At 51.5% G+C, this 16220-nt stretch overlaps 1 protein-coding gene across 1 annotated transcript; it reads left to right on the top strand.

Annotated features, from left to right (window-relative positions):
- Positions 1-10231: 10231 nt before the first annotated feature.
- On the top strand, positions 10232-13622 carry Hand1 (heart and neural crest derivatives expressed 1). The gene is made up of 2 exons (XM_050157654.1): positions 10232-11168; positions 12701-13622. The coding sequence occupies exons 1-2, from the start codon at positions 10629-10631 to the stop codon at positions 12803-12805; spliced, it is 645 nt and encodes a 214-aa protein (XP_050013611.1). The 5' UTR covers positions 10232-10628; the 3' UTR covers positions 12806-13622.
- The last annotated feature ends 2598 nt before the right edge of the window (positions 13623-16220 follow it).

Genomic DNA, 16220 nt, shown 5'->3' with positions numbered 1-16220 from the left:
CCCAGGACCAGGGTTGGACCAAGTGAGTGCCTTATCCGACTGAACCACAGCTACAGTCTACTGGCCCTCTCCTTGAAACTCAGCTCTCAGAGCCTCATCCGCCCTGCTTCATCGTCTACTGCTCAGCTTCACCAATAGTAGCCCTCCCTCAAGGGCGGTGCGCAATAAGCTCTCTACAGGGTCTGCGAAGACGTTTTGACACGCAGCAAATAGATTTTCCTAAATAATCATAATCATGATGGTTTTCAAAGGCTCCAGAAACGTAAATGAATGAACTGGGTTGACCATGAGAAGACACACGTTTACCTTAGGCTGGGAGAAAGCTGGCCCATTCTCTTCAAGTGCCACCTCTAACTGCTGCCGGGATGGACTTTCAGCACGTGCTATGAATCAATGTGCCTAGGAGAATCCAGAGAAGCAGGTGATGCTGGACCATCTTGACATTGCAGCCTGAGGGCCAGACTCTGTGCTTCCTTCTTCCCAGAGCCCTGCTTGCCCAGGATTTGTGTAACAGTGCCGTTCTGATTCTTAGAGAGGCACCCTCTATGCTTGTAACCTTGGTGTTCGGTTAGCATCATCTGTCACAGCAGAAGTTAAACAACAAAAAGCATGACAGGTGAGAGGCTGAGAGAGACCCTTGGCTGTTTATGAGAGCTATACCATTACCATCTAATGCAGGATGGAAGGAGGCCTCTCCCCTCCTCGCCCCCACCTCCACTCTCCCTGGGGCTTCCAGAGGGTCCCCCTCTTCCGCAAACCTGACGATTAGCCTGTGTTTCCAACCATGTTTATTCTCTCTGAATCCATAGCAAATACCCTATGGGGGGGAAAAAACCCTCGTTCTCTGGATGCCTGGTGGCCTGGTACATTCAATTTCTCTCAATTAGGAGACTCTGTTGGAGACACAATGGGTTTGGGTGAGCTTGGATTCTGATTGGTTTTTATATGAATTTACAGAAAGATCTGATTTCCTCTGTGATTTTTATGGCAGGAGAGAAGAGGGAATTAGATTAATTTCTGTTCTCTTCTCCTGCTACCCTTGTTTCTTCCCACTCCCCCCCCCACCTTTTTGGTTAATAGATTTTTGGAAACATTTGCTTTCATGAGTGAACATGGGTTTAGTAACTGCGGTAGTTGGGTTTGGGTTTGGGGCTGGGTTCCACAGCTAAGGAAGTCAGCTCTTTGTGTCACACTCTTGGTGACTTTTGGGAAACTAATGAGCACCATCTCCAGGCCCCTGGTGCCTGTGGGTGGCTTGACGGGGCTGTCTGTGCAAGAGGCTAGGGAGCTAGACCTTCACCAGGAGAGATTCACAAGTCCGGGCTTCCTGGACAGAAGCCTGTCCTAACAATTTGTTCCTCTGAAAAGAAAACACAAGACTACCTCCCTTTTCCCGTGCACTGGTTTCTTCCTAGGGGTTTCTAAAGGCCGGGGTGGTGGCTCTGGTGGTGGAGCGCTTGCCTGGTTCCACCCACAGCACCAGTACAAGGGAAGAAAGTACTTCTGATTTCTTCGGTATTACAAGCACCCTTGTGATTTAGCACAAAATTCTTCCCAGGACAGCACAACAGCATGGTGACACAATGCACAGCTGGGGGCAAGACGGGGTGTGGGGGGTGCTTCTCCATTCCACACCCAAGGTCCTTCCACCCATATTTAACGTTTTAATGAAGACCTCCCCTCTGTGAGCAAGGGAGGCAAAGAAGATCCCAGAGAGATTTGAACTTCAATGGGAAAAAAATGGAAAACTCTGAACATTAGCGTGTCTCTCAGAAGCCAGCAAAGCCTGCCAAGGCATCTGCCAGCGAGCCCAGAGCTAAGCGGTTTCCCAGTGTCGACCTCAAATCCCTTTTTTGTTTTTCTCTCTTAAAGTGTGTTTACAGTTGACCATTATGGGAGAGATGACGGATGGAGCCTGGACCTGTTTAAAATAATCAGACTACCCATCAGGCTGACGCTTCTTTCCTAAGGCTGTTGGGTGAAGGAAGGGTTTGGAATGCACCAGTTGCCACCAGTTTTAATGGAGTCCACTGTGGGGCTATACCCTGGTGGGCTTCGGGGGTTCAGTTAATGAGATCTTTTCCACAGTTTGACTTGTGCACGCCTGGTAGCTTTAAGCTTTCTGTTCCAGGCTACCAGTAGCACTAGAGAATTTGGGGACTCGTGGTCCCTTAGAGCAAGGCAGGCCACTTTAGGTTCAGGAGAATCAAGACCCAAGGACAGAGGAGGAGTTATCTATTTCTCCACCCAGCCCCAAGTTATAAGGAAGGGCGAGTTGAAGAGGCACCTCTGTCCCCACCCTTTGTCACAGGAGGCGTATTACATCAGCTCTTAACTCTCACCCACAGAGGAGATTTTCTTTATTGGAATGTATCGCATTTCTTTCAACTAAATGCTATCCGACTAGATTGGCTCTGTCTCAACAGCAAACCCAACCAAGAGGCTTTTGGGGGCTGGCAATCTTAGGGTTCCCGTTACTCTCCTGCCTCCTCTGGAGGAAAAAGATGCATTTTCTCCCTGAGGTAACTTCATTTTGCTGGGCAAGCCTACGGAGGTTCCCGGTTCCTATGGAGGCTCTGCCAGGGAAAAGCACAATGCTGGAGATGAAACACAGCTATGAAAGTCAGGCATGGTGGTACTTGCCTGTCATCCACATGGGAGCTGGAGGCAGGGGGATTGGGAATTCAAGATCGAGATCAACCTCAGCGTTTCGAAATGAGATTATGTCCAAAAGAAAGAGGTCATCCTTAGGATGGGGTGGCACGGTGGGAGAGGCTAGGCGAGGCTCTGGTTTGGTCTCCAGCACAGCAAAATATGTAAATAAACACATAACAGAAAGGGAGGAGAAAGTAAAAGTTTTCCATAAAAGTCCAGCCCCACCAAGACCATCAGTGGCCTCTGTGGTCAGCTTGGCCTCTGCCTGAACATCTTCCCCAGCTCTCAGCCGTGAGCATGGTCACCAGGTGAAGGGAGCTGACTTGGTTTTGGTTGGGAATTCATGCTGTCCTGAGGATTGAACATAGGTGCCTAGGGCCTGGCGCATGCCTGGTACACTACCTGCACCAGCAAGCTACAGCCCCCTAAGCCCTAGGAATTCAGATTTGACTGACAAAGGAAAAAACTTCCCAGACTTTGGAAGCAAGAGGTTCAGGCCTCAAAACTGACCGTCCCGGCACAGAGCGCAGCACTTCTAAGTGTAAAATGGCTGGACAGGTGGCAGTCGTGAGAGCAAGGAACAGGATCCCAGATACAACACAGCAAAGCCAATATGCCCCAAATGTATAGCACAGCCAGCTGACCACTCCAGGTGAAAATGCCCTAGATGCCACCGGCCTGGTGAGAGAAAGTCACCTGCCTTCCGGTCTGCTGAGTGCTGTGGGTGCTGGAACCAGGAGGCCTCAGGCTGAGAGGATAGGGACTCTCCCAGAATCCACCCCAGTTCTGGGTGGGGGTGGGGGGACACAGGGCAGAAGGTGTCCAGTACTTCTTGATTTATGACCACCGCACCCCAAGCCATCCCATAAATTTGGGGTCCGTTTTCACCAAAACCGTGAGTTACGATTTTTCAAATAAATACACTTTCCAATCAGACGGGGTTCTGTTTAGGTTGAAGGCTTCCCGGCTTCCCGAAGCAGACATCTCTCGGTGTGGAAAATACACACAGGAGGGAACGGAGCCGGGACGAAGCTCAGACAACATAAAAACTTGTGTAAACACGTTGTCATTTACGGACTTCGGAAGAGAAAGAGATTGGGGTGGGGGCACAGAAAAGGGAGGGGCTGGAGAAAACACATCCATGTTTAATTCTCTCAGAATCCTCTGGTCTCTAGGCCTGGAGGGAGGACACGGAAAATTTAATATTCTTTTTCCGTAAGCTTGATTTATGCTACTCATTAGAAAAAGGCAGGGGTGGTGGGTTTACCTTAAATAGATTTTGAATTTTTTTGAGGTTGTTAAAAAATGTAAGAATGGATAAGGTTTACACAATCTCTCTCTCTCTCTCTCTCTCTCTCTCTCTCTCTCTCTCTCTCTCTCTCCTCTCTGGTTTTCATTATGGAACAGTGTGGCTAAGGTAAACCAGGATGGATTACACACACACACACACACACACACACACACACACACCCAGCCCTAAAGGATCTATGTGTAGTTGTATTCTTCAACAGGACTTTCCCTTGCCTGGGTCTCAGTTGCCACCTGCCAAGCACGGAGTGAATCAAAGACTCAGAAGTCACAGAGCACACAAAAATATTCTCACAAAATTATGAATCTAACATTAGATAAAAGTCACTTCTGAGCTGGGCATGGGCGCACGCCTTTAATCCCAATACTCAGGAGGTAGAGGCAAGTGGATCTCTATGAGTTCGAGGCTAGCCTGGTCTACAGAGTGAGCCCAGGACAGCCAAAGGTACACAGAAAAATCCTGTCTCTGGGGGGGAAATCAAGTCACTTCTGGGTTAGACTCTTACCAGACCACACTCCTCATCCCAAGAAAGGGGGTCCCAAAAAGGGTGGTACCCACTCCAGGCTCACAAAGTCTGAGTCACAGACTCTACCTACCAATCTGTGTACCCTTAGGGAAATTTCTTTCCCTCTCTGGTCTCATTTTCCTTGTAAATGTCGAAGTGGGTCCTTACAGTATCTCTGCAAGTCCCCCACACCAAAGCGACAAGGCTTCACTTTGTAACAGCTTCCTGGAGACATCAGCCTCCCTGCCCATCTCTCTCTGCTCGCAGAAGCAAGCCAGGCCAGATTGGAAAACCCTAACCCTCTTTAGATGCGACCGAGAAATGTTTAAGGGATTTGCGCGCTCAGGCTGCCGCAGCAAATGGCCCGGGGGCTGATTTATGGCGCGTTCCTGCGCGACGCGATTCCCCAAGACAGCGAGAATATTTTACACCGCGCTAATATAAACAGGCGGCCGGCCGGGTCCTTTTTATGGAGTTCCTGTAATTACCCGGGCCCTGACAGGTCCTTGATTTACTGCCCTATTTAGATAAGGGGTCCGGTGCGGGGATTGCCCGTGGCGTCAAGGTCACTGGATGCGGCAGATCGCTGTTGCGCGGGGGTTTGCTGTGGACAGCGGGGTGCGCGCTCTCAGGAGCTTACAGGCCGCTGTCGGGTGAGCAGAGAGGGGCACGATCTCTCTCCAAAGCATCACAGTACCATCGGGGAAGCTAAGTCCCCCGGAGGTGTCTGTTAGGACCCCCCCACCCACGCACGTAAAAGCACAGAAAAGGGAGGTGGAGGTATGGGATCGGGATTCGTGTCCTCCAGGACTCAGTCCTTATTCTGGGGTGGGGGTGGGGGGCGGAGAGGGATAGCTGTTGGGTTCAGCTGGACAAGGAAAAGACTGAACTCCACCAGCAGAGCCCAGTGTCAGCAGAATCCAGCGGCCTGGCCTGCTGCACTGCGCGCAAGATTTTGCATCTAGTCAAGGTTACCGCTTTTCCTCAGACGTGCGTGCGTAGCTTCAGACCAAAACCCAGGGTTGTTGCCAGTTGAGTTTATTCTTATTTTACGCGGTGCCACAGTACACCAACCACTGCCCCAGTCCTATCCAAACCTCATCCAACTTTCCACTGGTCCTCCGTGGCAGGTCGAGGGATCTGCCAGTGGCCCAGATTCACAGAGAAGGAGCTGAAAGAGACAGTTTCCACCCAGGTGGGCTCAGTTCTGCTATTGCCGGCTTCCCCTGACATGGTTTATTTAACCTCGGAGGAGTAAGCTCTCTTGTCTGTGAACTGGGAAAGACTGCCTGCCCACTGTCACCAGTATGGTTGGGGACAGACCCCTGGAGGAACTGGGGAGGCGGGGTGGGAGTGGGGGGGGCTGATAGGAGAACTAGGGAGTGCTTGGCTCCCCAGGCTTGACCTGCCTAGGCTGAGGGAGAGCAGAGTCCTGCCCTTAGGGCCCCGCTGACCCTGGTGGAACCAAGCAACAGATAGAAGACAGAAATTACAAACTCAATTGACCAGTCCTATCTATGTCTCTCTCTCTCTCTCTCTCTCTCTCTCTCTCTCTCTCTCTCTCTCTCTCTCTCCAATCCAAATGGGAAAACCAAGGCTTGGAGCTGGAAAGAAACAGTATGTTCCTAGCAGATGCCAGAATTCGAGGGGGCTGGGCGAGGTGGTGACCACTTACAGAAGTAGGCAGCAGGATAGAGAGAGTCGGTTCTACCAGAGCTACACTTTGAGTTGGGGAGCCGCCTGATCGCCTGAGAATCAAAAACCAAACAACTCCACAAATAAACAACAGAATTAAACTGGAAGCCTCATCTTTTGCTCAAATTCCTGCATCCCTACCCCCACCCCCAACACTTAGCCTGAGGTAGGAAAGGGAACACCCACCGCAGGACCCTATCCCTTCCCCACCCTGTTTCAGGTTCTATTGTCTTCCTCACTCACCTGAGCCCCAGGTGTCCTTCAAAGCAGTTTGGAAGGCTGGGCCTGGAGTCTAGGAATCTTGTCCTCTCTTTGGTATTTGGAATCGTGAGTGAGTGGTGGGGAGTGTTTCACTCCGAGCCTCAGCAGATTTCACATCAGGCCCCCTAGAATCAAACCCTGAGGCAATGGCACTGTCTAGGGCCATCCTGCTTAAACAGGCATGCACTGGGGAGCAGGTGATGTGGGAGCTTTCAAGGGGCCTCTGGAATTGTGGGGTGTGGGGGGGGCGCGACTCTCACCTTGTACTGTAATCCATTCTCTACCGGAATATCTAGCCCAGATACGCAGTCCTAAGTGATCTGGGTAGTGTCAGGAAAGTGGGCCTCACATTGCTGGGTGGAAAGCTGAGCCTTTTTATATAGATGCTAGTGTGACCCTCTGTGAGTGTCCATTGTCCTTGTGGGTGACCTGATAATACGAGCTCTGAGCTCTGCTGTACAACTTCATTTGGTCAATGTGACTGTATGCTAAGGCTGTGAAAAGCATGCCAAACCCTGAATCCATGCGGTGTTGGGAAACCGTGCAGCACAGAGCAAATGTGTAGACTTTGAACGCTGCTGTGAGCTTGCCAATAGCTGAGAATGTCTATTTGTGATTATTAGTATATCTATATGCACGCGGTCTGGTGGATTTTTTTTTTTTTGTCATTAAGAGGTTGGGGGAAGGTGTGTATATGTGGTTGGGGGGGAGGCTGATGTCATTCTTGGTTTTGAGACTGGCTTTCAGGGCTGCCAATCTGACTTATAAAATTCTCTAAATAAACTTTGCTATTTAAAAAACTTGCAAATAAGCCAGGTAAATAATTCCAGCATTCGGGAGGCAGAGGCAGATATCCTGCAGATCTCTGTGAGTTCTAGACCAGCCTGGTTTACAGAGTGTGTGCCTGGAGAGACTCCAAAGCTACAGAGAAACCTTGTCTCAAAAAGCAAAACAAAACAAAACCCACTGAAACAAACAAACACAAACAAAAAAAAAAACCTTACAAATAAAGAAAAACATCACACACAAAAATAACCAGACCCAACATCTGTACAACTCAATGGACTTCTATAGAGTCAGAACAAGCATTTGGAACGGAAAACTAGGACACCTCACATTAAATTTTACACTTTCAGCATCAGATTTATTTTATGCCCTTATCCTCCACCAAATTCAAAATAAGCCACGGCAGAATTAGAACCAGAAAAGCAACCAGCTTGATATCATCCCTCCTAACTGGTGCCCTTTACCAGACATTTCAGGGAACTCCTTGGCCAACTCCATCCCCTCTTGTGCTTCAGCCTCCTAAGTTTGCTCAGACTGCTTGCACCACTGCCCAGCTGGTAAGATGGGGTTTGTGAGAGCTTATGTTGTGACTATAACCCCGAGGAACTTGTAAAAAGATACAAAGTGAAACAGGGTGTGGTGGTGACTCTGGCCTGAAATCGCAGAACTTGGTGAGGCAGGACTGGCTACATGCGACTGTTTTTAATTAATTAAAGTAAAAGAAGTGCTTGTGGTCTGGTAAAATGGCTCAGTGGGCAAAGGTGCTTGTCACCAAGGCCGAGTTTAATCCCAGGGATCTACTTATTGACTCCCAAAAGCTGTGTTCTGACTCCCCCCCACATGTATACTGTAGCACCCATGTGCTCTCCACAAATAGATGTAATTGAAGATTTCTTGGAACTGTGAAAACGTGTGCACCGCTGCATCCAGTGTTTAGAGGTATGTGCCTCAGATAAAACTATGGCCTTTTTATACCCCCAGTAGCCAAACTGGAAGCTCCCATGTTTAACCTACTCAGAGGGTGACAGACATCGTGTTAAAAAAAATCCTAGGAACATGTGAATCTTGTACAGTCATGCCATTGTATTACTAAGGGGAATGCGACCTGTAAGTACACGCGGAGGTTGGTGTGTGCCAGCGAAGGAGCAGTGTAGACCTCTTATAGAGCCCAGGGTGAAGACCGCTTGGGGTCAGGACTACGCTGAGTTGAGGATCCAGGCCGTTCTCATGGAGTTATTCCTCCCACCCAGATTCCCTCATTCAGAGAGTGCCTCCCCGGTCTGCAAGGCACGGGAGCCGGCGGAACAGCTTCGGAACCGGCGCCCTCCCGGCGAGCCTCCTCTGGCTCCCGGCTCAGCCCAATCCTAGCGCTTGCTGGCGCCAGGCGCCGATCAGCGCGGCGGGTTTCCAGCTCGCCTGGGGCAGAAAAGAGGGGACCCAGGACCTCCTCCACCGCTGCCCACACCTCCTGCACAGTCAGAGTCCACAGCCCCGCCAGCTCCCACAGGTGGAACCTTGGCGCTCAGACCCCAGCGACTGTCTGAGCTACCATCCATGCCCTGAAGCAAACGAATTCTCACAGAAGTCCACGTTTACACAGACACGAAGAATCTCAATACGCACGCGTTCCTAGGATTTTACACATGGGCTGTCATTCGCTGGGTCCACGGCCTGGTCCACATTCGTTTTCATTTACCCGCTTGCTACTGGGCCTCACATTCCCCGTCTGCGCACTGAGGTCTTTCTCCCTCTGTCCCTGACTGGTAACTCACAGGATGAGCCTCAATTAGCAACTTTTGCGTGGCTGGATTAAAAGCGAATTAAAAAGAAATTGACATAATCTCATTTCCGCCTTAACTCACACTTGAAAGAGGAGCACATTTTCCTCAACCCACCTAGAAATAGAAAGCAAGACCAAAAAGGGTCTTAATAGAAAGAAGATCCAGAGTTCCAGACTTGAAACCTGGTCTCCCAGGTTATTATTAACTCTTGGAAAGCCATCTCTTTGTAGAATCCCAGCTTTGAGAAGTGCCCTAGGCCGGAGGGAAGCCGCACAAGGCTAAACAGCTAGACCATGCCTCAGCCGGGTGGGTGTGAAGTGGCCGTGGCCGAGGCTGATTTCTCCGTGGATATCAGGGGTGGGGGCTAGTTTCCCACAGTGTCAGCTTCAGTGAAGGTATCTTAAAGGATCAAACATTCTCATGCGGGTGGCGAGCCGGATGTAGTAAGTAGCCTAGCAGTTACAGGCTCCCAGCAATACGTGCGAATCTTCCGAAGATACAGGGGAGTCCTGCCACAGAGATGCCTCTGGGCCAAGGCGCCGCCAGGCTGCCTGGCCACCAGCTCAGCTCGGCCTGCGGGCGTTTACACCGAATCAGGCGCCTGAGAGGCGAGAGGAGCCGAGATCAGCCAATGCCTCCACCCCCAACCCCTAAGCCCGGAACAAACCGGTCAGTGCCCAAGTACTGGAAGCCCTCTCCCTTTCCCGCCCACTTCCACCTCGGCCTCTGGAAGACTTCCCTGGGAGTCAGCAGCTGGGCGAGAACTGGACCACTGAGAACCACCCTGTGCGGTAGTAGCTCCAGGTTCAGCCTGAAGCAGGAACCTAAGGGTAGGGCTGGAGGTGTTAGGACCTAGCCTACTTCCCTGCTGCGCCCGGTGGCCTCCAGGCTCCCACGATGAGCAGCGTCCTTAGAGTTCGGGTTCGGGAAGGCTGGACATCCTATTCTGAATTTCAGGCCTAAAAACAAGAGCCAGTTCTGCTCTGGTCCTCAGTCCCTATCTGTGAAATCAAGTGTGTTTGTGTGTGTGTGAGTGGGTGGGTGCCTGGGTGGGTAGTGTGGTGTGTGTGTACTTGCGTGTGTGAGTGTGTTGTTGAGGCTCTCTTTTTCAAGGGATGATTCTAGAATCCTTTCCTTGGATCCTTGAGGAAAGGGTGGTAGCTTCAGTACCGGGTGTGAGCAGGCCTGGCCTCAAGTTCGTAGCCCCCGCCCTCCCAGGAGGGGAACTAAGAGAGGGGAGGGTCATAGGCGGGGCCGGTTCTCAGTCCCTGTGGTCAGCCTAGAATCGAGTGGCGCTTGCTGAGCATAAAACTTGGGACCGCCACCCCCTTTCCTCCTCCTTCCATTGGCTCCAGCTAGAGGTTGACATCAAAGCCGAGACCTTAAATAAGCAGGATCCTGATGGCAAGTCCGCAGAAGGGTTAAACGGGTCTTTGGAAATCCGTACCCACTCCCTCTCTGCCTACAGTAAACCCTGAAGAAGCCAGCAGGTCCCGCGTGTCATCCTCAGCTTTGCTCAGGACTCCTCCAAAGCCCAGTCAGTTCGCGGCCCGGGAACCCACGGGTGGCCCAGTTCTGTGGGGCGCATGGGGCGGCGCTAATTGGGCTGGCGGCGCAGGCCAGGAGCCTCTCCAACATGAACCTCGTGGGTAGCTACGCACACCATCACCACCATCACCACCCACACCCGGCGCACCCCATGCTCCACGAACCCTTCCTCTTTGGTCCGGCCTCCCGCTGCCACCAGGAGCGGCCTTACTTCCAGAGCTGGCTGCTGAGCCCCGCTGATGCTGCCCCAGATTTCTCTGCCGGCGGGCCACCACCTACCACCGCAGTAGCCGCTGCCTATGGTCCCGACGCCAGGCCGGGCCAGAGCCCAGGTCGGCTGGAGGCGCTTGGAGGCCGCCTGCCCAGGCGAAAAGGCTCAGGACCCAAGAAGGAGCGGAGGCGCACAGAGAGCATTAACAGCGCATTCGCGGAGCTGCGTGAGTGCATCCCCAATGTTCCCGCAGACACCAAGCTCTCCAAGATCAAGACTCTGCGCCTGGCCACCAGCTACATCGCCTACTTGATGGATGTGCTGGCCAAGGATGCACAAGCGGGTGACCCCGAGGCCTTCAAGGCTGAACTCAAAAAGGCGGATGGCGGCCGGGAGAGCAAGCGGAAAAGGGAGTTGGTGAGTCCCGGGGCTTGTAAACTCCAGCTAAAAGTGCGGGTTGGGTTAAGAGCAGGCCTGCAAACAGCCAGCGGAAAAGCTGTGTTGTTCTGGGTGCGGTTTTGAAAGGCTAGGGAGAGTTCTGAGACCGTCACAGTCTGTCATTATGTGCACGGAGGGGAGGTCATGATTAAATTCAGTCATAACTGAGTGAACACAGAATCTTGGTTTCTAAACGTGATCCTAGGGTCTTCTTTGAGGATGAATTAAAAAAAACCTTGCCCCCCCCAAAGGTGTGCATGTAATAGATTTTATTTTAAATTTGAAGTTCTGAGGCTTCCGTCCATTGGCTCTCCTGGAAGCCAGGTTAAGAATGAAAGTAGGAAATGACGTAAATGCTGTACTCACGTATGAAATTCTCCAAAATAACTTTTTAAGTAAAAAAAAAAGAATGCAAGTAGGGATTCCTTCCTTTAATTTGCTTGAGAATGAGTATCTGAGCGTGGAATTGCCTACCGTTTTCCACGGGGTTTACTGCAGAGGCCAGTCTACCTCTCTCATTGTACTAATTGGAGAAACAGGCTTGCTGGAGGAATCAGAGGGCGAATCAGGACAAAAACCACCAGTTTTTCAATGCTGGGTCCGGTCTGCTCCACCGGCTGCCTGAGTGGTGGGTTAGGCGACCTCATGAAAGAACCAGGAGGGGCTTTGGCCTTTGAACTAGCCGAGCCAGCCTGTCTTGGTCTTCACCAGTTTGGATGATCTTCCTCCTCAGGGTGGTGGGACTTCTGGCCACCCGAGTTCCTTCAATTTGGTAGACTCAGGCCCAAGCATATTCGAGTGGACTGGGGAGCTCTGCAGGCTTTTATCTGATCCCCCCAGGGCCTGTGGCAAAGTAGGGATAGCTTACCTGGAACCACCGGAAAGAGACTTCCAGCCTCAGCTGCTTGGGGCCTGGGCTGCTTGGAGATGCGGGCGGGCTGGCGGGAAGAGCACCTTGTTGGAAGCAAGGGCCGGTCCTGACCCGGGTAGGGCACTGCCTCTTACAAGTAGCACCACCCTAGGTTCCTGTGAAGAGAGCTGGGCAGGACTGAGGAGGCCAGGCCAATTTTCCTCCCTGCATAGTGAGGGAGGCACCCAGAACTGGCGCTAGCACCCAACTGTGCATCCCAGTCAAGATACTGAAAACCTGGAACGAGTTACACACCAAGTGGATTACCCTTCTCACCCTTCCGCACCAGTCCCCTGAGATGTTTGCTCTCTCTGCCCCCAAGACACCTTCAAGCCAAGTCAGTTTCTCCAGATTTGGCGAATTCTCGGTAGCAAATGTCTCAAAGTTGTTCAGACCATCCTGGATCCCAGGAATTCAGAGCATAAAGGCAGATTTATGGTCCTGGTAGTCTGCTTCACAAACAGACGTCTGTCACTCATTTAAAGATGCCCACTTGCTGCTCCCGACATTTTTCCCTTCCAAGCTGGGGAGATCGAACTAAGTAACTTAAACCTGACTTTCTTGTTTTTTTGTTTGTTTGTTTGTTCGTGTCCCTTGGCAGCCTCAGCACGAAGGCTTTCCTCCTGCCCTGGGGCCAGGCGAGAAGAGGATTAAAGGGCGCACCGGCTGGCCTCAGCAAGTCTGGGCGCTGGAGCTGAATCAGTGAGACCAGGCCGGCGCCGAGGACCCGGCTGCGGCTGGCCCACCTGGCCACCGGGAGAGAAGGACTCAGCGGCCAAGGCCGGCCTCCGGGATCCCGCAGTTTGCACGCGCGCCTCGCCCAGTCTCTGCGGAGCTCCGGTGGGTCGGCGGCTGCAACTACCCACTAGGATCGCACGTGCAATGTCATTTGAATTTGTTGATACAGTAAGAGAAAGAGAAATTTATATATATGTTCACTTCCCGCCAAGGGCGGCTCTTGGAGGCTCGGCGCAAGAAAGGAGGGACTGCAGAAACCCAAGCGCCCAAAGAGACGCACCCTGGCAACCCGTCTGGGTGGAACTCAACCCCAAAGGCTGTGCTCGCGCCTCTCTCTGGCTCGCTCTCTGGTCTCCTTCTGGGCTCTGCGTCAGTAACCCGGACGCCTTCTTCTCGAGTTAAAATGCAATAGGAGTAATCGGTAGTTTCCTGCCAGGAAGAGGGACGCTGCCTGGGTCGTTCTCTTCGGAACGGTGGTTTTCCTTTTTGTCGCTGCACTTCTATCTAGAGGGAAGGCACCGCTTCCCTCCGTAGCACCTCTGCTTTCCAAGGGAAATGTTTTTCTTCCTTTTCCTTCCCTTTTCTTTCCCCTTCCTTTCTCCATCCTCGTGCCCTTACCCCTTCTTTCCTTTCCTTCTTTCTCCTTCCTTCCTTTCCTTTCTAAGTAAAAGCTTTCCCTTCCTTCCCGAATTTTTGACATATTTAAACTACCTATCGTACCTGTTGCTCTCAGGTATATATCTCCCTAACCCCACCCTCTTTCTACCTCAAATCCGTGTGACCACTCGCAGCCCCACCCTTCGCCAAAGCAATATCTATGCTCTTGACTTAATAAAAAAGTTTTTCGAGAACCTCGTAGGCCTGTGTGGTACTGCTGCCAGCATCCTTCTCTGGTCACTTGTCCCCGGGGTCTCTGGTGCCAGCGCTCTCCCTTTCCCCCTCTTAGATAAATACCGAACCAAACTGCAGATCAGACTCAGAAAGAGGGAAGCTAGAGTCTAGAGCAAGCTAAAAAGGGGAGGAAGACAGAAATAAATCAGATAAAGGGACTTACTTGGTTGAGAAGCCCCAGTCCAGCTTGCACACGGGTGTGTGGATTGAACTTTTGGGAAGGTACAAAGGGTGCTACCATACAAAGGAGCCCCTTCTCTGTGCTGGGGAGTGCTGAACTCATAGGTGTCTAGCTCCTATGAGAACTACTCCTATAGAGCCCTGGACCGTACTGGTCCTCTTAGCCCAACTCCAAGCACTTCAGGCAGTAAGGACTCTCGCCTATGTAACCGCTGTTTTATTCATAAATAACCTCTTGCTAATGGTTAAATTGAGGTTTCTCTCTTACAACAGAACACTTAACAAATCCTTTTTAGAGCATGTGTGCTGTATGATTCCTGTGGGCGTGTGTCCGCAGCCGGGCTCTGCGTCCCCACATCTGCATGCACAGCTGGTGCATTTGTTTGGGGGGAGGGGGCCCGGGTGAGTATGCAGCTAAACTGGGGTGCGCTAAGGCAGGCATCTCCGCGTGCAAGCAACCGGTTTCCTGCGTGTGAACGCTGCTGAGGACTTGCTGTCTGGGAACAGTCCCCAGGCCCACCGGCACGAATGCAGCTCTGCGCGTGCTCAGGCCTTGTCTCGCTCCTGCTGCGGACCAGGCGGGAAGAGCGCTCCCGGTCTTTGGCTGTAGTTGGGAACGAAGACGGAGACCCTGGGCCTACGCCTCCTCCGGCCATCGGGGTGAATATGGGACCCCATTAGTTTCGGCTGTAAACACCGTGACAGGGGCTGCGAGGCCACGCGGGCCGTTCCGGACGCGAAGGAGTTAATAAAAGGTGTTTTATGGGCGCTAGGAAACGGCGGGGGAGGTGTGAGCTTCTCCCTGCCCGCGCCCCCAGCCTTTCTTCTTCTTTCCCTCTGCCACCCGCCGCCAGATCAAACAGGCCCGCGCTTTAACTAGACCAACACCTCAGCGTAATGAGCCGGCTGGCGCGCCCCTCCCCCGGCCTCCGAGGCCCCTCGGGGACACGCAGAAAGGAAACCCGAGGCTGGTTATGGTTTTCTTTCCCTTTTGGAAATCCTAGCATGCATGAAGAAATGGAGCAAGGGAGTAAACCATCCTTAGTCTCGAACCCAGGACTCCAGTTCTTCAACTCTGACTATCCTTAGGGGTCCGGTTCCCATTTCTATTTTTAACAGGGTAAAGCATCCTAAGCTCGGGAAGAATGTGCACCCGCGTCCTCTTTCCTTACAGCCCTGGGATGGAGAGGGTACCTCGCCTGGGTACCTCCTGAGAGCAGCCTGCACAGCCAGGCCTTTTTCAGGACATCTGGGTTCTACTGCCCCCAACCTCTTTTTGGGCAGAGAGGGGGTCTATCCCTAAATGTAGCCTCAGTTGCTGGTGATCCCATTCCCACACCCTGCAAGTGGGGGTCAGTGCTCGTCAACGACACAATCTTGAGACTGACTGGGGGTTCTGCAAGTCTTAGACATAAACCTCCCCTGGCCGTGGGAGAGTCCAGCGAGAGAGCGGGAAAGGGGCTGCCTTAGTCCAGCTCTGTCCAGGGGCTACAGGTTCTCCCCGTTTCCGACCCTTTCCAGCATCCCACTTTGGTAACTACCTTCAGAACCAGAACCTCCCCATCCATTGTCAGCTCACTTCAAACCGGTGATGGCAGAAGCCATGCTGTTATCATTATTAAAATATATTATCTCTCAAAAGTACATATTTAAACAACTCAAAAATAAGCACCATGGATATATCATTAAGAATTAGGGATTTCAGGCTTTAACTACAGAACAAGTGGACCAGAGAATACAAAACAGCAAAAGACCCCAGGCAGGCTAATTAGAGACCTGCCTAAAGAAGCCCATCACAGTAGTGGTCATGTAGCCCTTAGAACAAAAATTCTGGCTATATTAAGAAATGCCTCTCCAGACAACTAAATATTGCCCAAATGACCCTTTCATGAAAAAAAAAAGTCATTCATGGAAAAAAAAAATACCAGGCGCCAAGACATTTATATCTCTACTTTTGTTGTTTTGTTTTTTTGAGACCAGGCTGGCCTCAAACTCATAGCAATCCTCCTGCTTCAGCTTCTCAAATACTGGGATTATAGACAGAGTCAACAGACCCCGACCCCACTTTTGTACACTTTTACCTCTGACCTATGAAAACAAAGGCAAGTTTTTAAAAACTCCTCTTACTTTGCTGTATTTTTAAAAACTTTTTTTTTTTTTACCATGAACAAATACTACTTTTTATATAAAGCTGCAACCTCTGCTCCCTTCGGCTGCCAGCACACGCTCACTATTGTGTCTGCTAGGCCTTACACACACTTGAGTGCCTACCATGCACGGGGCACGGTACTTATAAACATAATGAATAGGAG

The sequence above is a fragment of the Alexandromys fortis genome, unplaced genomic scaffold, assembly GCF_014885135.2.
Source record: "Alexandromys fortis isolate MF-2015 unplaced genomic scaffold, M_Fortis_MF-2015_v1.1 scaffold_103, whole genome shotgun sequence".
Lineage (NCBI taxonomy): Eukaryota > Metazoa > Chordata > Mammalia > Rodentia > Cricetidae > Alexandromys > Alexandromys fortis.
This window is presented reverse-complemented; position numbering and strand designations above follow the sequence as displayed.